Raw genomic sequence first — 25,487 nt, 5'->3', positions numbered from 1 at the left:
GTAAACATATAGTAAGCAGAACTATTTTTCTAACATTTGTTTATAAAGTACATGATCTTCGTAATCTAAAGTACAAGTCCACAGTTTACAAATATACTGTCAAACTTTTCAGAGGAATAGCCAGTTTCATGCCAGGGTTCTGTGAAAAGGACTATCCCGTGGGTTCTCTTGAGGTATTACTGGACCAGAACCCTGGATCTGGTAGGAGTGACAAAAGTCTAATGGTGTGTTTCCCATGGAACGAATTGTTCAACCATTTCTCATTAAGTTTTCTGAGTGGTTAGAAAGGTGGTGAGTGGATGGGTGGGTGGGGGGGGGAGATATCCTGCTGCTCCCACCACTAAGGATCTTGCCATCTAGGTGTCTGTGTGTGGAAAGTACAATCAACTGCAGCTTTGAAACATACAAAGAAGGCACAGAAACAGAGAGCTGTGTTTGACCCCTAGCAACATTCTGGGATATCGGTTTCTCTCCCTTAGAGTCCTGGTGTGGGAGCAGTGGACTTTGTCTATCTGTTGGGGGTGTTTTCCCTTTGCTTCCATCTATGCTTAAGCTGCACATTTGTAAATAAACTCAAATATTACAAACCTCCAGAGGATCAGGGGATCAGGATGAGAGGTGGTCCAGGCAGGATGAGAAAGTGTGTGTGTGTGTGTGTGTGTGTGTGTGTGTGTGTGTGTGTTAGAAAATTGCCATCCTGCCCTTCTATTCATGGAATCCTTGGCTGGATGAAACAGCCCTCAAGGAGTGGAGGGGCAAAATTGAAAACAATCCTAAGAAGGTTTATCCACTTTACCAGAAACTGTTGAAATGCCCTTGTTTACCAACAAATATTGTCATTTTAGACAGTTATACAAATTGACAGAATGAAAACTTTATGTGGTATGTCATTTACAAAAGGTATTCTTAACTAAATGCAGCACTGAACTACTAATATTGGATATTGCTTCAAGGAACTTGGCAGAAATTTCATAAAAATAGCTCGAGTTCTGAACATGAGACTCTTGGTAGGATTAATTTTTATTTGTATTTTGTGTTGTACTTCAGGTCCTCGTCTAATCTGAATCCATCCATCTACATACATTCATGACAACGTGTAAAATCTAGTAAAAAAGTAAAAAGACCAATAGAATAATTAAGCATAATTTTTAAGCCCCCTCCTGTGCAATCAGTGGGTCTTTCAATAGTTTAATATGGCTGGATTGTGTCCAATACATTTTCCTGCTTCTGTATTTTCATGTAAAAGCGAAAATCAAGATAAAATCACAAAACTATTGAGACCCCCTTCATAAGGATGCATCTTTCAAGTGATGCACATTCAGTACAGATTCTTCTTGCCAACCATCAAGGCCACAATCCCACCAACAAATAGCTGCACCTAAACTCATGGAAATGAATGAGTTTAAGCATGCTTGACTTGGTGTTGGATTGAGTCCCAAGGTTTTAAGCGCTCACATTATCTCATATGGAATTGGTCTTCTCAATTTATTTTTCAAAATGAATCCTGCGACAGTCATGACAACGACTGCCAAGACAACGGCGCCAACAATGTATGGTGCATGCGAATCATGAGGAGGGTCCACATCTCCTTGCAGCTCTTGTTTTGCCTCTGCAAAATTAAAAAGAAAAGATGTGATGCATTATCTGCTTGAACTGTCATGGAATTGCATCGTTCTAGCTGCCTAGAAGACAATGGACCATTGACTTCCATAGCACTATTTTTTAATAAAAAAAAAAAATGCACAGTAACTTTCCTGACCACACTATTGCTCTCCTCTACTGTGGAAGGACATGTGGATCCTGAATTGGCTTCCACAGGCACTTATGGACTCAGTGTTAAAACTGTGTTCATGGAAGACAATCTTACTTGGCTATGAGTGATTGCCAAAGAAGAAGCATGGATGACTGTTGGAAGCTGAACCCTATGAGCCCACTGTGGAGGGTAGATCATACGCTGGAGGGCACAGGGTACATATGGCACAGCTATGGTAATGCTGCATCTGATGGACGAGGCCACATTAAGAAGATATGTAATGTAACAAGTTTAGGTGAGGAAGTACTATTAGATGAGGAGAGTGCTAAAGTACATTATAAGCATTTTTTAGGGCTTTGATACAATGCTAGCCAGGATGATGGTAATAATGATGATTCCAGCTTATACCCTGCACCCCTATAGCTCTCCCTTTCTCAAAGCCACAGGAAACACTAATTGCTCTGCCTTAACCTCAACAACCTGAAACAGATCTAAACTAGGGGTGGGATTTTCTGAAAATCTCAGTGACATGCTTATCCATATATATAATTTTCTAATTCCCATCTCCTTAATCTCAACAAGCAGCATAATGCACAATATTATGTGCATTGTTATATGCATATGCACTCTAGGTCGTCTCCTAAGGTAACTAGCGCATTAAGAGATGCACACAACTATGTGTACAACTGCATGAAATAGGTATGTACTAATATGAATTGATATTGCAGAAATATAATACAGCATAAAACTTTATACTTTTGAATGCATTATACTATATATTACGGTAATTCATATATATGAGTTTTTCAATATAATTATGCATATAAATTGGGCTTTAAAAAAAACAGCAACAAGTGATTCAGATATAAGTGGGTGCTTAATGCAGTGTTCAAATCTGGTTGGAACTGCCAAATTCTGTGCATAAATCCATTTAAAATACATTCCTCCTTATCCCTACTCTAGGATGGCATTGATTTGTATTTAAAAGACATTAAAGAACTCTATGGGAAGCAAAATTACCAGAATTTCTATTCTTAATGCCATTCTTCTGTAGTTCAATTGGCCCAATGATAACATCCATTTTTTCCTCGAAGGAGCTTGTATCTCTCTTAGATCTAAGCAGATTCAGACAACCCTGAGAACATCGGGAAGAATAGTCATAGGCTCTGCAAACCACCAGTTTGCACTGCAGGTAAACCGATGGATGTTTATACATGAAACTAAAGGCTTTGAAGGAAAACCGAACAACATAATTGTTTGGGGAATAATAGGTCTGATATGTAGGATCATTAACACACCTGCACAAATAGAAAAATAATAAAATTAGTTTACACTAATTAGTATTCAATTCGCATCATATAGTTAATGTGGAACAATGAAGAAATAGAAGTAGCACTTTGAACAGTTCTGAAATAAAGCATACAAGTGTCACTTGAACATAATGTGAATAACATCAATAAGCTTGATTTCAAGGGCATGCCTGTCATGCTTAAATTGAAGTAGGTGACAGTGATTTCTCACTCTGAATTAAAACTGCACAAAGCATGTTGACAGAAACATTCACCATAACTGGTAACCTCCCCCCCAAAAAAAACTTGTTCTTCATTAGGAAGCTTAAGCAGAGAAGAAGCTCAAATATTTAAAATGTGAAATATGGCAACCCTATGAAAATACGTAAGTAAATGATCTGTTAAGGTTGTACTGAATATATATGGTGAACTCGCTTTTCTGTTCTTTACCATCCTTTTAATCTGCAAGGCTTTGCTTTCCCAAGGAAAGCAAAAACTTCTGTAATTGTAACCTTTATTATGTCAGTTGCATAACAGCTCTTCAAAACAGGTGACCAGCTCTAAGTTTCACTTTCCTGAAAGTAACCATACGCAGCACATGCCAAAGTATCTGAATATACATTGAGTCAAAATATACTAAAAGGAACATCTTGGTTCATGCAGAGGTACTATTTTGAACTAATGCACAAAATGTCACACGCATTAGAGCATTCTGAGCATCTCATTTTAATCTCGAGGAAATTATTATAGTAATATAATTTAAATGTCGCTGTTTTAGAAGCTTGACGGTGTCAAATCAAACCTGAGTGAGGATTTGTGAAGAATGCAAGCTTCGGTTAGTCAATAATTTGCTATAAAACTGTATCAGTATGCTAGTTTAGTATCCGTTTGGAGCAGCTGTCGATGGCACTGGTTTGCTGTGGTTCCAGTCCTACTTCAATGGACGTTTCCAGAGGGTGATGCTTGGGGAGTGATCTTCAGCCCTCTGGAGCAGGGTTCCTCAGAGTTCAATTTTATCCCCTATGCTGTTTAACATCTACATGAAACTGCTGAATGGGTTTGGAGTAGGTTGTTAGCGATGTGCTGATGACACACATCTCTTCTTCTCCTTTACATCTGCAGGTGAGACGGGATGTGCTGGACCGTTGCCTTGCCCTGGTAATGGACTGTATGAGAACCAACAAACTGAAGCTCAATACAGATAAGATGGAGGTGCTGTTCATGGTCAGTTCACTAGACTAGGTGGATGGGATGTTGCCTGTTCTTCATAGCATTACACTCCCTCAGAAGGAATGGGTACACAACTTGGGGGTACTCCTGGATCCTTTGCTGTTGCTTGAGGCTCAGGTGGCCTCAGTGGCACAGAGTACTTTCCATCAGCTGCACTCCTATCTAGACAGGGACAACCTAACTACTGTTTTCTCTGTTCTGGCAACCTCTAGGTTGGATTACTGCAATGCATTAAATGTGGAGCCACCACTGCATTGGAAGACCTGTCACTCAAGCAGGACAGAGTGGAAGATAGTGGGAGGTGTGATATTATTCTTTATTTTTGCTGTGCCAGCTGCAGGCTGGTGTAGCAGAGAGGCCCAGATCAGACCCCTCTCCACTTGTTGGACCAGATTAGAATCCAGCAGCTCCACCCCTTCTGCCACCAGTCTTTCCTGTTTTGAGGACTTACTTTTTACCGCTGGCAGGAAAAACACCCACAACAGGCTGTCAATACCATGTGCCATTGGTGAGCACATTAGGATAGCTTCCCTGCCTGTGGATCTCAGCAGTTCTGCATAGAGCAGGCATCCCCAAACTCGTCCCTCCAGATGTTTTGGGACTACAACTCCCATCATCCCTAGCTAACAGGATCAGTGGTCAGGGATGATGGGAATTGTAGTCCGAAAACATCTGGAGGCCCAAGTTTGGGGGTGCCTGACATAGAGGAATGCCTCTGCTGCCTCCTAACTGCTCTTCTTCCCAGCAGAATAGATCATGAATTAGGATGCATGTCAATTTTAGAATGGTCCCAATGATGATTTGGCTGTTTCCAGCCTCTGGCTGGAGTGACAACATGGTTAAAATGGCATGCCTAATGAGATCTAATATTTATACCACATGTATGTTTAGAAATGAAAAGCAATAAAGATTAACACAGTTAATCAGACAAACAATATATAAGGTGAACATCCTTACCCACTCTGGATGATATCATAAGTCAAAGTTGTAAAATCATTGTAGTTGGGTGATGCTTTGCATGTATCCAGAAACAGCACCAGATTGGGGTCAGAGTTATGAAGAGCAACTTGCAGATATAACTCCTGATTCAGCTCAACTTCATAAGGTGAGTCGTAGACTGGATATAAGAAGGAGTCGGAGGTATAAAATGTGATGTTGACTTCATATTGTCCATACCGAGTTTCATTGATCTCTTCTACACCATCAGCGACATACATTGTTTCTATCCAAGTGTTTTTCAGCATCTTGCAGCTGACATGGAAGTGAAGATCCTTGTCCCTTTTAATTATGTATCCTGAAGCAGCTGCCGTGATCAGGTTTGAATAAATAATGGTATCAGCATCTGCCTGTTTGAAACATCCGGGGGGGGGGCAGCAGTTAACATACATTTCTGAGGTAAGGATGTTGCATTGGCACTGTAGAATTTGCTGCAGCCAGTCTTAATGCTACCTTTGCGCAAAGCAGCCCCACCACCAAGTTGCCTTTTCAAGATGTAGGAATACTTGTCTAAGCCAATGGTATCACTGGGGATGCTACTGAATTCTCTATACAAATATTATTTGTATCAACTGTTGTTCAGAATTAAGTTGTTTCAAAATGCCAACTTACTTATCCCACAGTGAGAGCTTGAAGTGTGTCTGCTAAGTCTTACTGCTCTGAACATACAGCTAACTCATATGCTGTATTGCTGTCCTTACCTTGACCCATGCAACCCCCAACACAGAACAAATTGGGGTTTCTGATGGTGCCCTAACATCCCATACTCATACTACATTTGCAGCAAGGGATCTTGTGATCTGGCTCCTTTCCATGCTGCCAACGTAACATGAATAGCCCAGGCTATTCAGATGCTAAAAATCAAACTAAAAATATTTTCTTATGTGACTATTTGTTGTACAAAGATCTAAATGGTGGACTCTGGGCTTTCAAATTTCAGCAGCCAAAAGTCAGTGCTCCCCCCACCTCTCCCCTTCCGTTCTAAATTATTGTTGCAGCACCCTCTGCACAGCCTTCTTGGCTTGGAGCCCAGTGCAAATAAACTTGTTATGCTCCCCTAAATCCGTTTCTGTGTATACACATGAATTGGGCTACATGTTTCAGTTTGTTAGCATTGCCCCAGTTGAACTCCTGAAGCCATGCTTTTTCTAAACAAGAAAAAGAAAAGAAAAGAAAAGAAAAGAAAAGAAAAGAAAAGAAAAGAAAAGAAAGAAAGAAAGAAAGAAAGAAAGAAAGAAAGAAAGAAAGAAAGAAAGAAAGGCATGCATATAGAAATCAAATATGTCTCCATACGTCTCTTCTGGTCTGACAGCCATTGTACTGTATGTTGAAAATAACATAATACGGTGTGATAATAGGTGGGCAGGATGGGTCAATCAAGCGGACATCATATGGAGAATAGCCTGCAGAGGTCAGGAAACTTCTACTTATTATAGCTTGCATATATTCTGGTCCACAAAGAAGAGCTATCAAGGAGAGAAAGGATGTGGTATTAGTGCACTAAAATAAAATAAAACAAGACAATACATTATTATGCTTTTATGAAGGCAATGCCATCCATCTTTATTGCACTGTACAGAGTAACACAAAGTTCCCTGACCTATACGTCCTTACATTTTTCCTATTTGCCACTTTTATTATGTGGTTTCTATCATATCCTGAAGACACACCTCTTTTCCATGGCCTTTGGCGTTTGAGAGAGATATATTTTAGTGCCCACTTTATTCTTATGACTGTAACAAAACAGTTAAAACAGTTAAAACTAAAAATTTTAGAATGTATTGCTCAGCAGTAGCAAATAGGACGATAGGGCTCTGCTGATCACCTGACCTCCAGTCTCATCACTGCTGCCTGTTGGGAGTTAGGGAGGTATTGAAGTGGCAGCGAGGTCAGCATGATGCAAAGGCACCAATAGGAGTAATAATAATAAGAATTTATTATTTATACCCCACCCGTCTGGCTGGGTTTCCCCAGCCACTCTGGGCGGCTTCCAACAAAATATTGAAATACAATAGTCTGCTAAATATTAAAAGCTTCCCTAAACTTCAAGGAGCACTGGAATGGCTCTGCCAGTGCGTTTGCACTGTGCCAACCTCACCCCCTCTCACTCTGTACCCTAAACATATTTACTTTGAACTAATTCCCAATGCAATCAATACATTTTCTTTCTAAGGAAGCAAAGTAGCCTGGCGGTTGAAGTATTTGGTGTGTGGTTGTTCATTGTAAGCTATATAACAATGGCCTGAAGAGTGTTTCCAGTGGTGGACTCTGGTGGTGCCCCCCACCACCACCGTTTCTTGCCTTCCATTCTAAGTCATTGTTATGCCACCTCCAGTGGCAACCTCTCAGGTTGGTGCCCTATGCAGGTGAGCTGGTCATGCTCCCCTAAATCTGCCTCTGGTGCTCCTGAAGCTAAGAAGAGTCTGACTTAGGTAAGCCAAGTGCAAGTTATGGATTCCAAACGTAAAAAGATGGAGTTGTTTTTTTAGTGACAACAGAAAAAACCAATACAATACCAAGAAAATTTGTGATTTTTAAACTAATTGAATGACAACAATCTGGTAAAAGAAAAATGTATTGCAACATTGCACTTACTTGTATTATGATTTGCTGGGATGGTGTAATAGTTTGCAAAAAACCCTCTGTTTGTGATACTGTGATCACTATGAAATCTAACCGTCAACATGTTGAAGGTTGATGTAAAGGTTTGGTAATAGCCAGAGCAAATCTTCGCAAGCAAAGGAGAGTTATGGAGCGTTCCATCATAGATTTCGATATAATCACAGGGGCAGCTCTGTGTATTATTACATGATTCTAGTCTAGAAAGCAAACAAGAATGTGATTTTTACAGCAATGTTCACTGATCATGATGAATTAGTCTCTACACTTGCAATTCCTTTAAGCTACTATCACATAACAGACTTTATTTTGGTGTGTTACGTTGCTCAGATACTAGACAAACGATATCAGACAAAAGAAATAGAAAACCAAACAGGATTTTATTTGTTAAGCCATGGCACATCACAGTTCAGACGTGGAATGCAACGCCCTTGAATATGTTAAGTAGGAAGAAAAGAGTGCATCTGAGTACATTTGGGTGCTATTATGTTACCACTAAGTAACAAGAGTTTTCCTACAACACACCTGGATTTACAAGGTAGGGCTGTAAGCATGCTACATCACAAGCAGGGTTCAACCCTTACATCTTTGCCCCCCTTTCTTTTTCATCAAATAAGCTTGTCCTCGGTTTTCTAAAATACGATATGCTGCAGTCTTGGTATAAAAGCTCTTATAGTACTCTAATAGGGAACCAAAGAAACTGACAGCCAGGTTTGGGTGATAATAGATTCTAGACTATAGAAGGAACTAGAAATGCTAGCAATCACATTCACAATATACATTTAAATGACACATATAAGGCACATGGCTTCCCCCAAAGGATCATGGGAACTGTAGTTTGTTAAGGGTACTGGAAACTGTAGCTTTGTGTGGGGTAAACTACAGTTTCTTGAATTCTTTGGATGAAGCCATGTGTTTTAAATGGCAAATGCATTGTGGGCTCTTTTGCCTAGAATCTAAGGTTTGGTGTTCAGTCATGGACTCACCGGATAGTCCTAACGACATCTACTGTTTGCCTCCCAGCTATAATCTCACCCTCTTTTTGAATTTATATGTAATGTATCTAGGAAAGCTGCTATTAATAATAATAAGTTTCATTTTGAGACCTTGACATGGAAATGTTAGAGCTTTACTTACCGAAGTGTTTGGAAAGTAAGTGATACACGAGAATTGCTTCCTACTTGGATTTCCCATACGCAGTCGGCATTATTTGGGTAGTTGGATGGAAAAAACGGACTTTGAAATGACCCAGATGAATGTGCGAGGAAACCACCACAAGAATAATCTGTTGAGGGAGCTAAGAAATAAAACACAGAACAAATTTTGTTGCAGATATATGGGATATAAGTAGTTAAATTCTAGAAAATATTATAAACTTGCTATGATTAATTCCTTGTTACACCCAGAACCCAATGTTCCTTACTGAGAAAGCCACATGTTGCAATCAGGGTTGACTTTTATTTCAACCCTGCTTAATATTCTGAAGTAGTTGCTTGGTTACTGCATCACTTTAATCCATAGTTAAGCTTAGCTATGATTTACTGGTGAATGTGCAGTCACTTGTGCACACTCCTAAAATCATGGCCACTTCACTCCTCCCCTGCTTCTGATGCAACTGCCCTGGCAGGAGCTAAGCCATGATCTACCTTAGTATTGGGTCCAAACCTGGACTCATGGTTTCCCACCGACCTTCAAAACCATGAGTAGTAAGCCAGGAACAAAACTTACTTGCTGCTCATGGCTTGTTTGGAGAGAAAAAAAGCACAAACCTGAGTTTAGGTTCAGTAGAGCATTTTATTGTGTATTCAGTCCTAGTGTTGAAGATGAAGACTTAGACATCCTATACTTTGACTTATCTAGCAATGCCATCTTAAAGAGAGAAGGGCGGATTCTCTGAATGGCCACGTGGCCACTAGGATGCTCAATCCAGTGAAAGGGATACACCCAGTAATGGACAGCAGGATGGCTTAGTGCCACTCACTTGACCTCCACTTGTTTGTGGGTCGAGGACCCTAACCCACGTAGTAATGAATAAGAGACCAAGATACAAGTATTTTAGGTTAGTGGACTGAAAAAGGCCACAACTGGAAGAAGATTGGAAAAAGTTTAAAGACTATTTACAAAAATACTGTAAAATTAATGAATGTTAGAAAAAGGTTGGAATGAAGTTATATGGCTTTAGTAGAAATGTTATAAGGAACTAAGTATAAATAGATTAATAGAGTATTAAAGGAAAAAATAAGGTTAGAATGTGTCAAGATAATTATAGGATAGAAAACAGAGGAAGATGGAAAGGAATTGCGGAAACAATTAACAGGAGTGGAATACAAAAAGGGAGGTGTGAGGAGGTCGCTGAAATAAATGAATGAAAGATAAGATACTGAAATTGTTTGATGTGTTTTAAACTGTTTTTGTTTTGTTAGTTTAATGTGTTAGTGTTATGTAGTGTCTTTGTATTGTATTGTATTGTATTGTCTTTTTTTGTTGTTGTTGTGTTTAAATTGTTGGAAAAGTAATAAATATTATTTTTAAAAAAGAAAAGAAAAAGGCCACAACTTTTATTGATTACAGCATGTGAGCGGTATTGGCTTAGGCATTGGATCAAACAACCTAAATATGACCCCATCCATGCAGCAGGGGTCATTTGGAGGTTAACCACCAGTGGGAGGAGCCTGTTGATGCAAATACAACTGAAAGTTCCCCCTGATATCACCAGGGGTCGTACCAGTAGGGCATCGGACAGGTTCCACGACCACCAGATTCCTTTAACAGAGTACCCAAAATGGGGTGGGGTAGGTGATGACCACACTCCGCCCACCTCTGGGCCAACCCTATTGGCTGGCTCAACCCTATTGAGAGGCAGCGCGGCAGCTAGGAGATAACGCAGGGGGCCGAACACGCCCCCCCCCTGCCGATGCAGGAACGGTTCCCCCTCACAACACCTCCCCTCTGGGAGGAGGAGAGGCTTTGTATCACTACTGCTTACTAGAAGGTGGAAGGAGAGAGGCAAGGTCAACACACTGCAAACTCACTGGCACAAAAACTGTACAGTGGTACCCCAGGTTAAGTACTTAATTCATTCCGGAGATCCGTTCTTAACCTGAAACTGTTCTTAACCTGAAGCACCACTTTAGCTAATGGGGCCTCCCGCTGCTGCCGCGCCGCTGGAGCATGATTTCTGTTCTCATCCTGAAGCAAAGTTATTAACCCGAGGTAATATTTCTGGGTTAGCGGGGTCTGTAACTTGAAGCGTATGTAACCTGAAGCGTATGTAACCCGAGGTACTACTGTATTGGATTTGCATCAACCTTGCCACTACCTCATTCCTTCTCCTCTAACATCCCAGTAAGCAGCACCAACACAACCAGCTGGTGGTAAGTTGAGCAGTACTTGTCCACCCCACTGTCTGTTGCTGGTGACATCCACATGCGCAAAGGAATATTATTGCAGAAATGTCTGCCTCTGTGCAAAGGAAATGGGGAGATCTTTTGTACATGACCTTGTATCAGGTGTTAAAATTTGTGGCTACTAGGTTTTATTCTCTCCCTATATATGTTTCATTTTATGTTTCAAGTTCACTGTTATGTTAGCCTTGTAGCTAAGAAACCCTGAAAGAGAGGCTGAGTTAACTCATTTTTACTCCTCAAAGCAATAAACAACAGCCACCGTACCACATGACTTTATATATCCATTTTGAAAGTGAACAGCATGAGAGTATTCTGCAAGTCCTTTTTTGTTAGACCAGGCATAGGCAAACTTGGCCCTCCAGATGTTTAGGAACTACAACTCCCATCATCCCTGACCACTGGTCCTGTTAGCTAAGGATCATGGGTGTTGTAGTCCCAAAACATCTGGAGGGCCGAGTTTGCTGATGCCTGTGTTAGACCATGTGATAATGCAGATACCACTAATGAAGCTGAAGTAAAAGTGATCATAAAAAGGCAATGTAAAAAAAAATGAAGTAAAGAAATCTAGAGCTTACTTGTCCTTGGCCACCATGGAGGAGTTGGTCTCTCTGAAGATCAAGAGGGAAGAGGAGAGAGAGAGAGAGAGAGAGAGAGAGAGAGAGAGAGAGAACAATTTAAACAATTGACTCAAGCTTTTGACTTTCAAGCATCTCTTGTTTTGTGCCAACAGGCCTTTGCAGCTGTTTGGTTTTACATTGATCTGTAAGTTTGATGATTATTTGCATTTTTGTTATTTTTTGAAAAATACGTTTTAATAGTGAACACCACCTTGATATCTTATGAAATGGTAGTACAGGAATACTTTTATAACTATAAATAAATACATAAAGTAAGTCCCAGAAAAATAGCCAAGGCTGAGTTACATTTATGCTCCTCATGTTACTACTCCTTGATCTTGCGGGTACGTTTTGCAGTTTTAAAAATTAATTTGAAATGCAGTTTATAAAACACAAGAAGAAGCCTGAATTTATTGCTCCATCTCCTGTATTTGTTTAAAGTGACCAGACATAAACCTCTTCAAGCTTTTGCAAATAGGAAGAATGTTTACCTTCAACGTCATTCTTTCCATTATTGGAAGCAGTGGCAGGATCTGCCTAAAGTACCTCATTCATAAGGATTAGAATCCATTGCCATTGAAAGACCTGTTCTATTAAGAAATGTCTAAATATTTTCTCCCCCACTGCCAATGCCATTAATAATGTGGAGACTAATGGGTCTAAGTTCCAGAAAGGCAAATATAAATTCGCTATAAGGAAATCAATACAATGCTCAGTCTAAGGTTGGACAATGGAATGAATTGTTTAGGAAATGGAAAGGAAATGCAGAATTTGATACACTTCATGACACCATTCATCAAAACTGTCAAACACTTTCTGGCATCTACCTGTATCTTTATGTGCAATGAGAGGGAGATTGTAATTTCGTTGTCCCCGAGAGGGGGCAATGACAATAAAGATATTATTATTATTATATTATTATTATTAAATTAATTATTATTAGCAGCTCATGTGAGAAAAGGAAGAAGAAGCATTTTCCACACCTGCTAATTTAACAGATGTAGATGTATTTTGTCTACAGAAGAAAAATGCTTTTCCCTTTGGCTGCCTAGATATGGCATATAGGCTTTATGCTGCCTCCCCCTCCGATATATCATCTCATTGTATCATACTACATATGTGAATTCAATCACTGTGAATTAATTCATTCCATCAGCATACATTCAAATGATGAATAAACAGTAGTTTTTGTAGGGGGGGGAGAGCTGCTTTTTTATACATGATGGCTACACATCACAACAGGCTCTGCCTCAGAATTATTATTTTAAAAGAAAGGAAAATGCCTTTCCTATGCTGGATCTCAGTGCTCAGATAAGGGTGGGGAGGTAGGGGCCACCTTTGAAATCAACAAGCCCCACCCCCTGACCATCAAATCCCACTTCCCATCAAGGAGTAGCCATGGTGGTCAGACACAGAAGCTAAGGAGAGCAATTCCTCTCTGCCCATGCCCTCCTCTGAAAGTTTTGTAAGTACTTGTTTGATTTTCTGCCAGGTGAATTGAGGACACCTCTTCAGTCGACTAAAGATTTTTAAATATTTTAATACACTAGCAGGAAATCATCCCTGAGTGCTCACTGGAAGGACAGATTGTGAAGCTGAGGCTCCAATACTTTGGCCACCCCATGAGAAGAGAAGACTCCCTGGAAAAGACCCTGATGTTGGGAACAACTGAGGGCACAAGGAGGAGGGGATGACAGAGGATGAGATGGTTGGACACTGTTCTCGAAGCTACCAGCATGAGTCTGACCAAACTGTGGGAGGCAGTGGAAGACAGGAGTGCCTGGCATGCTCTGGTCCATGGGGTCACGAAGAGTCGGACACGACTAAACAACTAAACATCAACAACACTGCTACCTTTTCCCTTAATCTTGTAATATTGCTGCAGTTATTCACTACTATAAAAAAAGCCATAAGGAAATTTTTATTAAATGAATCATTTACCTGTTGTAAGGTGACCACCTGAAAAATAAAAAGGTAGAGACCTTAGAATGTTTCCCAAATGTGTTAATGGTTTGATCAGTATAATTATTTGTGATTCATTGGAACAAATGTATAATTAAATATCTTTCTGATCAGTGGTCATTGGGTAAAGGAAAAGAAGAGAACTAAATCAAGTCACTTCTCCTCTGCCTGCCAACAGCTCAACAAGAATTCACCTTTTAAAAACAAACCAAAAAACAAAATCGAGTTACGTGCCTACAATTCTTGGATTAGGCTAGAGATGTGGCATGCAATTCTCTGTTCAGCTAGGGATGGCAGAAGGTGGAGCACTTCCTCACGGGAAGAGGAGGTAATTAACCCCATGAGCCCCAGGAGTAGATGAATGGGAAAGGTATTAGACAGAAAACAAAACCAGAAACGTAAGGGTCATAGGTTCTGCAGAAGCCAGAAGCATTCCCCAGAAGAGTCAACTGAATTGTACGACTAGGACGCTCAGCTAATTGTTTTGCAATAAATCTTCAAGCTAATTACAACTTGCATGCTGTGTTATCAAGACAGCACCCTGGGCTCCTGACATATACTTCCAGTTCCTTGGAAGTGGTAAATGAGAGTTATATTCTCTTCTAAAGACTCAGTAATTCATTTGAAATAGTAGAACAGAATTACATCAAAAGTCAGAATAGTGTTTCATTAGAGATTGCAGATCATAGTTTGTAGCTATTTTTCCTGCTGTAGAAGCCCAATACTTTATTGTTTTTATGCCACCTTGGGAGATCAACAGTTTGGTTTGCTCCTGAATAATCAATGTTACTATTAGTTATAGTTAGGGAGGACTGAATTATTGGAGAATCCAAAAAAAAAAAAAAAAAATTAAGTGAATATACTGCCTAACCTAGATGCTCAAACTGATTAAAACATGCTAATATAAAACAATATGTATGACAAAATCAGAAGTCACCTGAACAGATGACACCAGCATCCTCATTGTGACGACAGTTGTGGGACCCCCAGCCTCTGTTAGAGCATTCCCAAAGGTGGCGCTCATTTCCATTACAATAAACATCATCCAGAAGAATGGGTCCAGAGCCTTGACCGAAATATGCCGCTATTGTGGCTGACACAGCCTGTCCACATCCAAGTTGTCTACACACCACACCTGCGTCCACCAGGTTCCACGAATCATCGCAAACAGTTCCCCATGTTCCATTGTAAGAACGAATTTCGACACGGCCCTCGCAGCCATGACGTCCATTCACCAGTCGGAGATCTGGGATGGGGACACCAAAAGTATGTGGATCATTCATGAGCATTCACAGTCATTTTTGGTAACAGATACTGCAGAATTCAAGTCTCAGCAAGAGCCTGCTAAAGTCTGAGATTTATAAAATTCCCCAATACAGTCAAACCTCAGTTCACAAATGGCTCCATTTTGGAACGTTTCGGCTCCCGAACGCTGAAAACCCAGAGGGGAAATCAAGAGACATCCCAACAGATAGAGAACAGACAAATGGACAGACAAACTACTTTCCAAAATATATAGTAGACAAAAATGTAAGACCGTCACCATTCAGCCCCCATTGGAGAATTTGTAGTATTGTATCACAATCCTGGGTTTTCACGATGTCAGAATGGGATAGGGGAGCAAAAGCAAAGGGTTGCACAACAGCAGTGGTGTGGTATGGAAGCAAGAAGAGACACACACAGAGAGGTAGAGGGAAAGTAGCGGTTTTAAATAACGGTAGAAGTTCTGCTACTAAGGCTTTTCTTCAGCTTAATAGTGGCACCAGAGGGGGGAGAATTTCCATCAGAATTGTGGGAGGATGAGGCAGTAGTATCTGGATGCACCAACAGGGAGCAGAGCATGGAGGGTGATGTGAGGAGGACACACCAGGGCAGGCATGCACCCTTCCAATCAGCCTAATTGGTCTGATTGGAAGGGCACATGCCTGTTGCATCCTCCTGATGTCCTGCCAGCCCCACAATGGCAAAGCAGCATGGGACTGGCAGGGTGGTATGAGGAGCAAAATGCACCCTGGGAAAAACTGTGCCCAGGGCAATGGCAACCCTTGCTACGCCTCTGGGGTGAGCAAAGATGTAGAATTTTTCACTACATGCATTTTCCCATGTGCTAATCAGCTGGTTAAAAGGAGGCTAGACTTCAGGGGGGAAAGAGCTCCTTTGGAAGAAGGGTGGGATATATATTTAATAAAGAGTAATAATAAATCATCTTTATCTGAAGCCCCCTCTTCAGCCGGGTGTTTAGCTGAGCAGTGGGGAGGGGGTATGTTGTGGGCACAGAAGATTAGGTAGTGGGACAGAAGCAGCCCAAAGAGAGCAGATTACATGCTTCTGAACAAGAGACAGAGGGGGGAAATGGGACAATGCATACTGACTGAAAAATGTGCATGTAGCTCAAATAAAGTGCAAACTACCGTTGAGATATGTAGATGACCAGAGAATGTACAAAATTTAGCCAAGATTTGCACATTCTCAAAGTCTTGTTGGGGATTATGTATATTGATCAGGAAATGTGCACAATCCCCTCTTCTTGGAAGGATTTTGTGTACATTATGCATGGGGCCTGATGAATGTACACAATGACAAACTATTACTCCATTCAGTCATTCAACTTGAGTTCAATTTAATACACACACACACACTTAGTCACTCACCGTATGCCGCATAAACAGAAGAGTAGCTAGCAATAAAACCACGATTTGTTACACTATTGTCACTGCGAAACACCACTGTGAGAACATTGGATGTAGAAAAAAATGTTCGTTGGGAACCATTACAAAATCTTCCTAGGGAACGTGAGTAGATATATCCATCAAAGATCTCAATATAATCAAAGGGGCATTCTGCCCTGGGAAAAAAAACAAGAAACCCGCATGAACATACAGCTCAACATATAAACTTAGTATATCAATTAACTATGGCAGAGATTCAGTATGCCACCAAGTCATACAAGATCAATTCAGTGTCTTCAGACTGAGGACTCTCCTCTGACAGCTCCTTGAATACAGGGCTAACCTCTGTAAATTAGGGCACATGAATACTCAACAGATATGTTCATCGTCATGCTTCCCAATTATAATAGTAAACATATATGATGAAGTGAGCACAGGAAAGTCCACATTTAAATGAGCTGCAGTTTTATAGCACTATTTAGTTCTCCTCGTACTTACTCAATACTTGCAATTCTGAGGTTTATACGTGAGCCATTCCAAGTATTTATTGTCCATCTACAGTTTGCATTGTTCGGATAAAGTGCTGGATAAAAGGGACTACTGAATGATCCTGATCCATATGGAAGGTAAGAACCACAACTATAATTTCCTGTGAAATAAAAGACAATGTAATCAAATGTGTGATGGTATCTATGCTACACACATAATAATCAAACTGCCCCTGCCTACCCTGAACCCATTTGTAAAGGATGTCGGTTTCTCTCTTTTACAGAGGCATGGAAACCTTGTTACCTCTGCAGCTGTATACACACCACTCTTTTAAAGCACATTTAAAGCATCCCCCAAGAATCATATGAACTATCATTTCTCTCCCTCAGAGCTATAATTCCTAGCAAACTTAACAAACTACAGTTCCCAGGATTATTTAAAGGGATCGTATGTGGCCTTTCTGTGATAGAACATCCCTTGAGAATGATACGATGTCACAATGTAGTGGCACTCTCAGGGACATTATTTAGGCAAAAAGATTGCTGTCTCCACAGGCTGACCATAGAAACAGTGATCTTTCCCCCAAGAATTCTCCTAGGAATGATGCTGTTCTGTCCAAAGCAATGCAATCAGAATGTTCAGAGAACCCAAGTCACTACTTTAAGTAGCAGAAAGACTTCCCTCCTGCTAAAAGCCACTTTGTAATAAGGTAAAAGAACCACACAGAGACATATATGAGCACGTGCGCACACACACATGAAAAATATTAGAACTGATTGAGATATCAGAAGGTGTTCATATTTCTAAGAAATCACCTTTGTCCATCCATCAGCCTTTTTTTTTTTTTTAATGAACTCATAGCCCGATGCATGTCAGATGTGTAAAACAACAGATTTAGGGGCGGGGGGAATTATTGTGTTGAGACTTGGGCTTTTGAAAGGCTTGAGGAGAAAAGACATAACTGATTGACAGAGCCCAATACAGTGGTTCCTAGGTTTACGAACTTAATCTGTTCTGGAAGTCTGTTCTTAAACCGAAACCGTTCTTATACTGAGGAGCGCTTTCCCTGATAAGGCCTCCCAACGCTGGTGCCCTTCCACTGTTCGGCTTCTGGTAAAGTTCGCAAACCGGGACACTATTTTCGGTTTTGTGGAGTTCGTAAACCGAATCGTTCATAAACAGGACTGTTCTTAAACTGAGGTACCACTGTAATGCCTTTCCATATTTTTTTGCTAAACTGACTTAGCAACTTCAAGAGGGCACTCCAAGCCAGAGCATGCAGAGCTCCAGATGTTGCTGCACTACAGGTCCCATCAGCCCCAGCCAGCATGCAAATGGCCAGGAGTTTTGGGAGTCACAGTCCAATAACATCTGGAATATCAAATGTTCCCCATCTCGGATTTAAGAGTTCATGGTTGCATATGTTTGAATGATAGATGCAACATCTGAATCTCTGAAACAACAATATGGACCCCTTTTTTAGATGGAGCTGGTGAATAAATCTCTGGTTTATTTGAAATTGTAGCAGATTTATTTATGTTTTAAATGAAAATGAAAAATTAATTACTGGCTATTACTTTTTCTGTTGTGGAACCTTATACATGGAAAAATACAGTATCTTTTCAAAATGAGAGCAAGAGCATCAAGTGATACGGACAACCATCCTAATTGTGATCCAGGATCACCATTCAGCATGCTGGAGAACTGCACTGACAGTTCTCCATGACATAGTGCTGTAAACAGTGATTTTCAACTCAAACAAATATGAAAGCTCAGGAAAGAGAAAGGTTTCTATGTATTGGTGAGGAGACTAGACTCTCTGGATTTCTGAAGATCATATTATAAAGTTGCCTTGTTCTCCTAGCAATGCTAGGAGTTGTTTCTTTTTGTTTTCCAATGTATTTCTTATTAATAAAAAAAATGGTGTGGCCCGAGCAAATTTTTATTCTGAAAGTTGTGGTGTAGAGAAAAAAGTTTGAGAACTACTGAGGTAACATTTAGAAAGAGACAGAAAGAGCATAATTTTCACTTACTGCAAATTACCTTCTGCTGGAGTATAAAGTTTATGATATCCATTTGCAAACACAACATATAAGTTAAAGATATCTTTTTCTAATACTAATATGTACATTTAATAATATTCAGCAGAGAGAGAAAGAGGGACGGAGTTGTTGAGGACAGAGAAACTGGTCGGGGAAGGCAAATATCAGAGAAAAACAGATTGGGGGGGATAGAGTTCGGGAGAATGATATATACAATATAGCAAAACAGTCAGAAGGGTTGTGTTTTGCAGACTTCTGCAGTCGCATAACTTCTGCTGGTGGCTATGGCAATGCTTCATACTCCTCCCTACCATTACTGAAAACAATGTATGGACTACATTGCCTGCCTGGATAATTTAAAAGCACACTGGGGGAATTTTGGTGATTGGATCACTCTGGTGAAAGGGCACTTTGCACAAAGACACACCAAAATGAACACTGTGCAGACAGTAAAAAAGGTAAGTAAAAGGCAAAGGAACCCTGGACGGTTAAGTCCAGTCAAAGGCGACTTTGGGGTAGTGGTGCTCATCTCCACTTTCAGGCCGAGGGAGCCGGTGTTTGTCCACAGACAGCCTTCTGGGTCATGTGGCCATCATGACTAAGCCGCTTCTGGCACAACGGAACACCATGACAGAAACCAGAGCGCACTGTTTACCTTCCTGCCACCTATTTATCTACTTGCACTGGTGTGCTTTTGAACTGCTAGGTTGGGAGGAGCTGGGACCGAGCAACGGGAGCTCACCCTGTTGTGGGGATTCAAACCGCCAACCTTCTGATCGGCAAGCCCAAGAGGTTCAGTGGTTTAGACCACAGCACCACCTGAGTAAAAAAGGTAAATGTAAAGGACCCCTAGACGGTAACGTCCAGTCAAAGGCAACTATGGAGTTGTGGCACTCATCTCGCTTTTCAGACAGCTTTCCGGGTCATGTGGCCAGCATGACTAAACCACTCTACCCATGTAAAGGCAATAGAAAACATACCCAGCTTAGTGGGTAATCCCTAGATACTCCATTCCCACTCACCAAACACTCAGGTCTCTCCCCCCCTCCCCGGTAATGATATCTCAGTCTGGGCAAGAAACAAGTCATATAATAACTGTTTCCAGTTCTTTTCCACATAAGGAGCAGGAGTGAAACTAGACTTTATTTCATCCAGATCAAAGACCCAGTTTGGCACACGCACCCCATGCGCATTTACACACACATATGCGTGCGCGCGCACACACAGCCTCAATGACAGCCCTCCGGAGGCTTCACCCAGGGCAAAAAACCTGGCTAGTCCCCCCTAGTCATGGCTCAATAAGAGGTGTGTATATTGGTAAGTATTGTCTTCCTGATTGCATTAACTATCATCAACATTATCTATAGTACTGCAACAAAGACATTAGAGGAACCATTAATTGGGGGGGGGGGGTTCAGACACGATGATTGAAAGAGCATTAAGCTTGCAACTGTCTCTTGCTTTCAATTGTAACTACTCAGCATTTGGCACAGAAATGATCTTTCACAGAGGGTGTCCATTACGGATTACTGTCCCCTCTATCTCTTCAAAGACAACCAAGCAATAATCCAGCGAATGCACAGGCTAAGATATGCCAACTCCCATTGCAAGGTGGATGACAAGTAAGACTTGCTGCTAGACCAGCGGTGGCCGGTGAGAATCCAGCTCTCCCTCTGTGGGGTTGCCCAAAATTCCCTTCCCCATGCATCTGCAGCTTGCAAGAGGGCATGACAGACTGAACTACAACAGTGCTCACCTTTCAGATGCAACAAGAGGGAGAGTTGTGTCTGTTATGAGATCTTGTACAAGATGGAAGCTTGGCAGCCCCTGTCTTTATAAAGCTGTCAGAATTCCCACCACTTCGGAGGCTATACACAAAGCTGTTACTCCAGTTGTGATAGTTAGCAGAAACCCTCACCTCTCTGTTACTCACCTCAGCTGCTTCAAGAGTCATACACATTGGCAGAGAAGCTGGGATTTTCCACCCCGCATGGCTTGAGCCTTGCCATCAGAGAACTGGAGAGGACAATAAGGTGGCCTCAACAGCTCACAACTGTCCTACTTCTCCTCATTACTGCTAGTATGATAATAAATCAAGCATTGGAAGTGCAGGAATGAACAGTGGAATGTCTTATACAGAAATAACCAGAACGTGCCGACAAACAAATGAGCATGCAGCCAGAAGTTATGTGGGATAGGGTTGCCATATTTCAAAAAGTAAAATTCCTGACACACACTCCCCCCCCAAAGTTGCTGAAGACCCTAAAATTGTTGAACTTTTTTTTTTTTTTTTTTAGGAAACCACCAAAATTATTGAGCTTCTTTTGGGAACAGAAACATCTTTCCAGTTCGGCAAAATTCCCCCCAGATGTCATTTTTAAACCCCCAAACCAGGATATGTCAGGAATTCTCCTGACGTATAGCAAGCCTTGGTGGGATGAAGGGATTGGGCAAAATTACATCAATCTCGACATATGTGAGAGCCAAACACTTTCCTAAATGAAATTATAGGTTCGTGCTCCACATCCTCTGATTGGTTAGGCCAATGCGCTGTGTGATATGAGGCCATGTCCTTGAATCTGGGATTTCATGTGTGCTATATCTGTGCTGTTGTACAGGGCTTTAGCAACATATGATATTCTCTAAGTGCAAGATTATGTGACTGGATATTATGGACTTGAAAGAAAGGCTGGGGGCACGCTGATGGATTCCAAATTTGGAACAATTATCTACAATTAATTCGAACCGGCATTATGAACAGGATAAATTCCAAAGCAAGCAGTTCTGCACTTCAGCAACATAGGCAATTGATTCAAATAGGACTTAAGCTTGTTGCATTTCAGGAGGGAAGAGGAGGCATGCCATGCATGATTCAACTATCCTGGTTTTGTGCTACATGCAAGAAACAAGATCAGAAAATACCTGCACAGATGACACTTGCATCTTCACTGTGGCCACAGTTATGAACATGCCACCCTAGGCTACGGCAGTCCCACAGGTTAGACTCATTTCCTCTACAGTTCACATCATCAAGGAGAATAGGTCCCGAGCCTTGGCCAAAATAGGCTTTTCTTGGGGCTGAAATGGCTTCTCCACATCCAAGCTGCCAGCACACAACCTGGGCATCGGCTATGTCCCAGTAATCACCACAAACTGTTCCCCATTCTCCTTTGTAATAGAGTTCAATGCGTCCCTCACAGCTGTATGATCCATTCACCAGTCTTAAGGACACGTCTTCGAAAGACAACAGGAAACAACTTGGTAAAGAGCAGCCTGTTTCCTGTTTCTTAAACAGCAGCCAGTTTACATACCTATAGATACCTCTCTATGGCTGTGTTCATACCTTACATTTAAAGCATGTGGTTTCTCTCAGAGAATCCTGAGAATGTAGTTTACTCCTTACAGAGCTCCCAGGATTCTTTGGGGCAAAACATGTGCTTTTAATGTACCATGTGCCTATAAATAAATATATGTAGCCACATGAGAGAACTTGTCTCTTCCAGAGTTTTATACATAATATATTCAATAACATGTGGGTGTACAACAGTTTATTTCTATACAAGAAAAAGCATAGTAACAAGATTTTCAATATATATTGTACATTTGGAACAAACTTGATCTCTGGTAACTCTGGAAGAAGACAGCATATGCAAGTGAAAATTAGTGGCTAAGTTCAAAATGGGGGGGGGGGTAAATTAAATTTTTGGTCAATGTATTGCTCTTTAGCAATTGAAAGTTCTTCAGATAAAGTACTAAAATGAACAAACAAAAACAGAAGCAGCCACTAATAAATGTTGTACAAAATCTGGACTGAGACTCAAGTAATTTATATACACAGAACACATGAGAGAGAACTGTGTATCTTGCCACAAGTTTGTTTCTACCTTTCTCTGCAGAAGAGTCAACTGCCAAATAGATAAACCATTGAGTAGTTTAAATTGCTTCTTCCCTGTTTAGCCATGGGAGAGAGAAAATTAAATAATGGAGTTCCCATGCACACATCAATATTTTTTAGGATGGCCCTGAATTACAATTTGGGATACAACAATGCAAGCATAGCCTATTTAATTCAGTTGCAGGTATGGACTTGAAAAATTGCACTAAAGTAAAGCAGCATGGTCCTGAATTATGTTCTCTTTGGTGAGATCTTACCTTGTGGAATAGAAAAATAAATAGCCAAAAATCCAGTGCTTTGAGAACTAGTGTCACTTGAAAACACAACAGACAATGTATTTGACTTAGAAATATATGATTGGTGCTCCCAAATGCAAATTCTTCCTAGCAAAGGAGCTACATACGCTGGCCCATCATAGATTTCAACATAATCATAAGAGCAGTGATTACGTGGCTCCAGTCTGTGGATATAAAGTTAGAAACCACTGAGTAGGGTGATATTTCGCTTGTCACTATAAAACACAAAATGTTAAAATCCACACGAAATTGGGACTTGTAGACCCAGGTCAGCAAATTTTGGCACACTATTTGTTATGTATTCACACTTATGGAGTGAGCCTTTTTTTAAGGTCTGAGCCAAGTCTTTAGAATACAAGTAAATGATTTAATATTGGGTCCACACACAACTTGGCAAGCTCAGAAATAGCATATAGATTATTGTTAACATGCAAAGCCAATTTGACAGCAAATGGAAAGGCAGGCATGCAGACAAAATCATTTTTAAAGATCACACAGGGCAACACAATCCTAATAATACTGCCACTTACTTAAGATACTCAAAGATGAGATTTATGTAGGAATAACCTTCAGCATGGATTTCCCAAACACAGTGTGCATTATTTGGGTATACAACAGGATAATTTGGACTAGTGATTTTCCCAGATGGCTCATAGAGATGACCACCACAAACAGAGGCCACTAAGAGTGCAACAAAAAAGTGAAATCATATTTCTGAACAGACTGCCATATAGTTACAGATGCTTCTCACTGGGTTTGGGTTATGTCCAACTAAGACATAGAACTCAAAACAGAACAACTGGGTCATACTCATAAATCAATGAATTTAGTTTTAACTACCTTTAGTCCATTGATTTCAGTGGGTCTAACCAATAGTGGTCAGCAGGGTGGAGTGGCCTGGCTTTCCTGACTTCCTGTCAGGAATCATTGATTCACATCACTGTGGTTTACTAGAAGGAGTGAGGCCACGGCAAAGTTGATGAAGAGCAAACACAACGGCAGTAGTGCTGGATTAGCTCTGCCACTGTGCTTGCACCACATCCATCCCACTGCCATCTCACCATTCCTGATAAGCCATAGTGACAAGGGGTCAAGTGAACACGGCTAACCCGTCAACAACTACTGGGGTCTACTCTCAGAATGAGTTATTAGATACATTTCAATGACTTTTAAAAGTTACATTGAAGGAACAGGAGCTAAGTTCTCTTACAAATAAATAAGCTAATTGAGCCAGAACAACTAAGATATTGCTTTTTATCACATTTATTTCAAAAGATATAAATGAACTCCCAGCCTTCAGATAGCTTACTCATGAAAAGTTCTACCCACACCAGTGGGTCAACTCTGTTATAGATTTGAGGATTGCCACAATAAGCCCTACTGAAGATCTGTTCAAAGTGAGAGGACTGCTAAACCAATCTGGTGGGACCACTGATGCCAGCAACCACTAACATCAATGAAATGTTAGCATAATAAAGATTTCTACAACCCACCCAACCAAAATAATAGTACTACTACAATTAATATAGCATAACACCAACATACATATCTCTAGCCTCCAGGGCAACACCACTGCCACCCAATCAAGCATAGGAGGAAGTAGAATGTGACGTGCCCCTTTGCCTACCCTCAACATGGCAAAAGTCCCCTTTGCCATTCTACCTACAACAGTACACAGCCTGGTAAATACAAATATGCCACAGTACCTTTGTTTGTTTGTTTTACCTACTCACAGGCCATTCCCAACCCCCTGATCCACTGACTGGAGAGAGTTAGGATGGGGTGGAGATGCTTCCCATTAGTTGAGAAGAACTCTGCCAGCAAAGGAACAGGTAGAGATGCCACCTGTGGTTCTTTCAGCTGCAGTAGTACAGAGGAAGGCTGGAGGTAGTCTTGGGTGTATTGGATTTCAGGCCCCCTCTTTCATTTCAGAGGCCAGGGGCTGCCTTCACACAATCCTGGACCTGACACAACTAATTTCATCACTATTAGAACTGGACAAGGAGATGAACAGCAAATATCTACACGGGGAAGGAAAACGGAAACCTCTTCTCCTGGCCAGCATGTGAGAGCTCATAAGTGGAGATTGGTCTGCTACTCCGCGCATATATGTACCCCACTTAGGATCTCACTCTCAGTTATATCCTGCCTTTCTTCTAAGGAGCAAAAGGCAGTATACATAGCATTTTATACACATAACCGTGGTGCAGCCAGCAGAAGCCT

The 25,487-nt window shown here is 40.9% G+C and overlaps 1 protein-coding gene across 1 annotated transcript; it reads right to left on the bottom strand.

Moving 5' to 3' along the window:
* Positions 1–304: 304 nt before the first annotated feature.
* Positions 305–25,004, bottom strand: LOC309532944 (scavenger receptor cysteine-rich domain-containing protein DMBT1-like; the record flags this gene model as incomplete). Its single annotated transcript, XM_082223732.1, has 15 exons — positions 305–1,609; positions 2,774–3,051; positions 5,230–5,618; positions 6,562–6,734; positions 7,864–8,087; positions 9,025–9,184; positions 11,870–11,902; positions 13,853–13,870; positions 14,811–15,119; positions 16,525–16,718; positions 17,041–17,191; positions 21,996–22,307; positions 23,226–23,428; positions 23,795–23,945; positions 24,998–25,004. The coding sequence occupies 15 exons, from the start codon at positions 25,002–25,004 to the stop codon at positions 1,452–1,454; spliced, it is 2,760 nt and encodes a 919-aa protein (XP_082079858.1). The 3' UTR covers positions 305–1,451.
* Between the last annotated feature and the right edge of the window lie 483 nt (positions 25,005–25,487).

The sequence above is a fragment of the Podarcis vaucheri genome (assembly GCF_965113315.1).
Source record: "Podarcis vaucheri genome assembly, chromosome: 5".
NCBI classification, from domain to species: domain Eukaryota; kingdom Metazoa; phylum Chordata; class Lepidosauria; order Squamata; family Lacertidae; genus Podarcis; species Podarcis vaucheri.
The sequence above is the reverse complement of the archived record's forward strand: the minus strand, read 5'-3'. Positions and strand labels throughout refer to the sequence as shown.